General features: G+C 57.5%; 1 protein-coding gene across 1 annotated transcript in view; it reads right to left on the bottom strand.

Moving 5' to 3' along the window:
• The window catches only part of WDR18 (WD repeat domain 18), a gene marked incomplete at its 5' end in the record, with an annotated part of 9,987 nt that extends 4,784 nt beyond the window's left edge, over nucleotides 1-5,203 (bottom strand). The window contains 6 exons of the mRNA XM_009327005.1: nucleotides 1,192-1,316; nucleotides 1,428-1,492; nucleotides 1,730-1,873; nucleotides 2,510-2,651; nucleotides 3,207-3,340; nucleotides 5,093-5,203. Of these exons, the coding sequence (XP_009325280.1) occupies nucleotides 1,192-1,316; nucleotides 1,428-1,492; nucleotides 1,730-1,873; nucleotides 2,510-2,651; nucleotides 3,207-3,340; nucleotides 5,093-5,203 (721 nt within the window). The remainder of the gene's footprint in view (nucleotides 1-1,191; nucleotides 1,317-1,427; nucleotides 1,493-1,729; nucleotides 1,874-2,509; nucleotides 2,652-3,206; nucleotides 3,341-5,092) is intronic.
• Between the last annotated feature and the right edge of the window lie 732 nt (nucleotides 5,204-5,935).

Here is a 5,935-nt window from a genome sequence, read left to right on the forward strand (position 1 = left end):
GTCCAAAAGACACCCCCCCCCCCGCTGCCAGGCGCAGAGTAAGCACACAGCGGCAGCAGGGCAGTGCAGGGGCCAGGGCTGCCGGGGAAGCCAAATCCCTGCCCGCAGGAAGAATCGAGCCAGCAGAGGCTGCAGAGAGCACCCGCACCTCACGGCCCTGGCACCCAGCGGCACGGTCAGCCTGGTCCTGCCCCTCACGGGCAGAGCTGGTGTCCATCCGCACTCCCCTGCAGCCTCGAGGAGGGTTTTGATGCCTGGCTCGCAGTGAGAGCTTGGCCCCCCTCCTCTGATGACTCACACAGCTCAGATTTTGTCTGCTTTCACCCCTCTAGTGCTAGTGGAGCAAGGCTGGATGGGCACTGCAGTAGGTCCCCATTAGAAACGGTCCTTGGCAGCAAAAGGGAAAAAGGAAAGTGTCTGCGGGCAGCCTGGCTTTCAGTGACTGCCCTGGGGCAGCAGCTTGCCCACCTCTGTCCAGGGGCAGCATCACAGAGGAACAGGGTCTGACTTTCACCACCGTCACCTTCTGGGAGGGTTTTAGGCAGTGCCCGGAGAGCAGCGCTGCCGGCCCCACCAGCGAGAGCGGTGTTAAGAGACCGGAGACCACCACAATCATAGAAAAAATCCACTGTTAGCAACAGCTCAAATGCAGCAGGAGGGCTAAATCATCCGCTGCTCTCAGGCACCTAATTGCTGATCTGAGCCTGTAAGGGTTTGTTTGCACGGTTTATCGGAGCCATTAGACTGAAATTCCAGACGACTGCTTATATCGGATTCACTTCAGGCCTAATGAACTCATGGGTCCTTGTTGCTGGGGTCACAGAGACAGTCTCTTCTCCAGACACATCTTCCCCCTCCCACAGCCTCCCCCGGCGTTAGGGTGCGTGTGGGGCAACCGCTCCCTTTGGAAAACAAGGAGGAAGATGCTGGATGTCCTCAGCGACAGGGTGAAACCTATGACTCACTCCCTGACAGTGCACAGGGGGGTTGTTAACAGACATGGGCAAGGTCAAAACACTACTCCAGACAGCTAAGACGTCCCTCTAATGCCTCTACCCCTCCTTGAGGTGTGAAGCAAGTGGCAGAGAAATGCCTGAAGTGCCCACGGCAGCATCAGAGCAACAGAAGTGAGACAGCAGCGGCCTTCGGCAGTTGAGGAGGAAAGGATCCCGGAGATAAGGGCATGCCTACCTTTGTGATTCATCGTCTTCAGGCACTGCTTGCTCTGGATGTCCCACAGCCGGACTGTTTCGTCGTGTGAGCCGGAAAGCAGCAGGCTGCCATCCGTGGAGACCGACAGACACGTCACCTGGTTCCTGGAATGGGGAAGAGGAAGTTTAAACTCAGGACGACCCGAGGACTGCCAGAAACTGGCAGTGGGCAGACGGGGGCGATGAATTGTTTGGCAGGTATGTCTGGTCCCTCACCTGTGCCCTTTGAAGACCTTCCCGTTCTCCCGCTCTGTCTGGAAGGTCCGGTCTCTCTGGACCGGCTGCAGAAATGAAGGAAGGAAGGGAGAGAGCGGTTTAAATTCAGGAAGACTGAAGCCAGCAGGTTCATCACTGTGTCTGGAGGGGGCAGAGGAGATACAGGGGAACCCAGGCCCTCCCACAACCTGGCAGGTCACACCAGTCACGTAGGCGGGGAGGTGACAGTAGCTCAGGCTGCCACGTCAAGGCTGGGCTGCATGCCAGCAGCACCGAGCAGATCTGCAGCCCCAGGCACTCACCCAGGCACAGAGGTCAACCTGGAAGATGGATCCGTCCATGCCGCCGCAGAACATGTGATACTCGGAAAGGTCAAGAGTCACAGCCATGACGCCCACATCGAAGAGGACGGAAAGCAGGAGCTCCCCGGATGAGATTTCCCAGAGCTGGAGTGAGAGGGTACAGGAGGATTAGGGGCTTAAATGTTAACGGCAGGGTTGGAAGAACACGCTGCTGCTTATCAGCACCTGCCCAGCGGCAAGCTGGCAGCACATACCGGCGTCCCCTCCTTGCTGCGGATGGGGAAACTGAGTCCAAGGCACAAGCACGGCAGAACCCAGGATCAGCCTCTTCATGACCATGAGACAACAAGCTTCCCAGGCAGCTCCGAAACAGCCCTTAACCCCCTCACGTGCCCGACCTGCCCCCCAGGGCAGACCCCTCTCTGCAAGGCAGGAGGAGCAGGCTGCGGGCTCCAGGCTGCTCTGCTCCCTGCCCTTCGAGACTAAAGGACATCAGTGAGGGGAATCAGAGGAGCTGACCCCCACATTCCCCAAGAGGAGAGGGACTGCAAAGCACGAAGAGGCCCAGCCTGAGGGCAGGTGCAGAGACACTGCTGGTGTTTGGAGAGGCAAAGCCCATTAGGTCTGGCAGCTCTGAGTCATCACAGAGACAGCCAAGAAATTCAGCTACTGCAACCCTCGCGGACAGCTTTGCTGCAGCCCAGCAGAAGCTCTGCTTTAACCCTCTGGGGCCTGCGCACCTCCAGGACTCTTGTTCAGCGGGACGGAGCCAAGCCTTACCTTTGCTGTCTGGTCAAGGGAGGCTGTGGCAGCTCGTGCCAAGGGCCCTCCAAAGCCACAGCACAAGTCCGTGATGGGGAGGCTGTGTCGGGACCACACGTGGCGGGGGTCAGGGATCTGGGAGGGCTCTGCCTGCAGCACGCTGTAGGGGAGAACAGAGAGACGGGTTGGCTCGGCAGGGCAGCAAGAGCAACGGTGGGGATGCCAGAGCAAAGCAGCTGTGAGGGGAGCTGGCCAAGGCTCTTCTGCTTCCTCTGGGATGGCTCTCCTGGCTGCAAGGACCAAGCAGGACACAGAAGCCATCAGCGTCCACGGCACATGCGATACCGAGGACTAGGGTCACTACTGAGCTCCCCATCCCAGAGGACACAGAGACCTCAGCTGCCATTAGCAGGGAAAGGGCACAATCCACCCTGTGTCAAGCAGGGAAAAGAAGTCAGAGCCATATGGCACAGCTTGGAAAACTCAGATTAGACACTAGGAAAAACCTCCCTGGCAGCGAAGATAACAGCAGTGGAACAGCCGCCTAAGGAGGGCACAGACTCATCATCACGAGCAGGCTTTACGAACGGGCTTAGGCAGAGCTGATTCCACCTCCGGGAAGTGGTGGCTGATCTCTTGTTCTAATATTCCTCACCCAAATGCTCCCTGTCCCCCGTACGAATGAGCCGAGACCTCCCCCGCGGGCCACCGTTACCTGTAAAGGTTCCACACCAGGGCCAGACAGTCCTTCGCCCCCGAGAGAAAGTGGCTGCTGTCGTCAGTAAAGCAGAGGCATGTGAGGTCCTGGTAATGTCGGTTCAGGATGGCCAGGAGGTTCCCGTTGGAGACCTAGAGCAAGGGAAAGGGCAGGAGAATATTAAGAAAGGAGCACTGAGATGCCCCGGAATAACACAGCGCCCTGCCCTCAACGGTTGCGGGTGCAGCAGCACCTGCAGCTCCCTCCCCAGCTGGGCATTGCCGTGCCAGGCGCGAGCAGAGCGGAGAGTCCCCGCTCCGTGGAGCCGCGCAGAACGCGGCAGCGAGCGGAGGCGGCAAGCGGAGCGAAAAGGGAAGGTTGCGCCGACCGCGCGAGCCCATTGGCACCTCACCGGTGGCCACCGACGCAATCAAGGTGCAACCAGTACAACCACGTACACTTATGACCAAAGGTAAATACAGCAAAGGCAGTTTGAAGAGGTCCTGCCCACGTTAACTCTGGAACCTAGTGATGCCAGTGCCGTTTCTCTGGTCAAGACACAAGCGTGCAGTAAAGATTTCCTGTTTACTGCTAATATTACCCTCATGGATTCTTCCAACCTCCCCCACCTAACGAGATGGCTGCGGGGGTTACGAAAGCCGCGCTCTGCGGGAGGCTGCGTGCCACCCCGGGGGTTGCTGCATTTCAGCACGGCTGCGTGGTCTCGGGCCAACGGAGGCGTTAGGGTGGACAAGGAGTTCCCTAAACCCAGAGCTTTTCTTGTCGAAAGGCAACATCACAGATAGGGAGGGAGCTAAGGAGGCGGCGAGGGAGCCCCATATAAAAGAACAGAATCGACTCTCTCTCGTCTGAATTATAACTAAAAAGAAAACCAAACTGCAATTCAACGGAGAACAAGTGGTCCCACAGAGAAGGCACAAAACTAGGGCTCTTGGGCACATTTCCAGCTCTACGAAGGTTTCCACGCAGACTCTCCGAGGCGCCTGTTCCCTCTGCCAGGAGGACAGTGCCGTCACCCACTCCAGGCAGACGCTCGGAAGCGTTTGCAAGGCACGGCTAGCTGGGGGCAGACCAAAAGGGCCCCTCCGAGCAGAGACCAGCTCAGAGCATCGCGAGCGAGTAACTCCCACTTGCTGCAGTCTCAGCCCAGCATTCCTTGTGAGGGCTTTTCTTCCAACATTGCCACAAGCACATTTTTAAAAGAAAAATCTGATAAATTAAGACAGAGCCACCCACATAACAAGGCTCAGAAACATCCCCCAGGACTGAGAGCTTTCCAGGTTAGACATCTCGGTGTTTAATCCCAGGGCTCAGAAGAAGCTTGTTCTTTCATTTGCTTGGTGAAGTGCTCAGAACGTAGTGTAATCCCCACGTAAACACACCACTAATTAAAAATAGAAGGATGATGACCAGAGCACAGCAGTCTCTGCAGGCATCCAGATCACAAGTCACATACAAATATTAGGCTCAAACGTGGAAGAAGTGCTAAAGGAAAACCAGGTCCTGTGTTTCTGCTTTGAGGGAGCAACATCTGACCCCTGAGGCATCTGTAGCAGCTTGGAAAGAGAAGGAAAGAACAGACCTAAGCCTCATCCAGCACCTCCCACCACAATTCCTCTTCCTCCCTGTTTTGACGATCTGCCCCGTGGTCTGCATGCCCACGGAGGCCGCCGAGCAGCCAGCCCCAGCCCCTCGGGGCAACACGGAGCCCGCCCCCCCCCAGCCACAGCTGTAACGTACACGACCCAGCAAAGCCTTCGCCCCGCTGTGGAGCCCAGAGAACGTGGATTTACTGACACCTGACGGGACAGGGGCACTCGCTAACCGTACAGGATGCGAATCCCTGCATCCCCGTTCCCCGTGCCGGCCGGCAGCCCCCTTACCTCCCACAGGTAGATGCTCTCAGCAACCCCAGCCAAGATGTAGAGCCCGTTGGGAGAAGCCGTCAGGCAGGTCACCGGCCCAGGGCATATGATCTTCTGCTGGAGCTGGTCCTGGGGGCAGAATGAACACAGTGACCCTTCAGTAGGGGCTGGAGTACGGGAGGGAGAGAGAAACAAGACCCTGGTTCAGTTGAGAGAAGAGGCAGCTCAGGCAGCGTCCGACGCGCTGCGGCTGCCTGCGTTTGAGCCGTGCCCTCGACCCTCATCAGCACTGCCGCCGTTTGGAGACTCAGTGCCGAAGAGGAAGATGATGGAGGAGCAGAGTCCGTGTGTGCAAATCACATCGAACTGCTCTGCATTTTGCTGTTTTGTTGCAGTTGCTTTGTGTTTAGCCCTGCAGGGAAAAGGTAAATTCCCCTCCCACCCTCCTCCACCCACACGCAGCGGGGGGGGTACCGAAAGGCAGGGGATCTGGATGCAGTTATGCTCCACAGCTGGGGAACCTTGGAGATCCAGCAGAAAACAGGCTCAGAAGATTACAGCAAAATAACACTGATAAAAGATGAAAAAAAAAAAAAAAAAGAGGATGTGCGCTCACAGCCTGGGAGAACAAGCAGCAGGTCTGAGAGCAGCTCCCCACAGCTCGGGGACACTGGACAAACCAGACCCTGAGCTGTGGGAGCGAAGGGGCCGCGTGTGCTGAAACCCGCGGGCTGCTGCTGCTCTCTGCAGCAGAACTGAGGGGGACGAGAGGGAACGGAGAAACTACGGCTGGATTTGCTACTGTCCGGCCCTAGTTTAAGCACGGGTGGGATGCAGCTAGCCGGAGGAGGAAGGGGTACG

The sequence above is a fragment of the Pygoscelis adeliae genome, unplaced genomic scaffold (assembly GCF_000699105.1).
Source record: "Pygoscelis adeliae isolate BGI_AS28 unplaced genomic scaffold, ASM69910v1 Scaffold1277, whole genome shotgun sequence".
Taxonomy (NCBI): Eukaryota; Metazoa; Chordata; class Aves; order Sphenisciformes; family Spheniscidae; genus Pygoscelis; species Pygoscelis adeliae.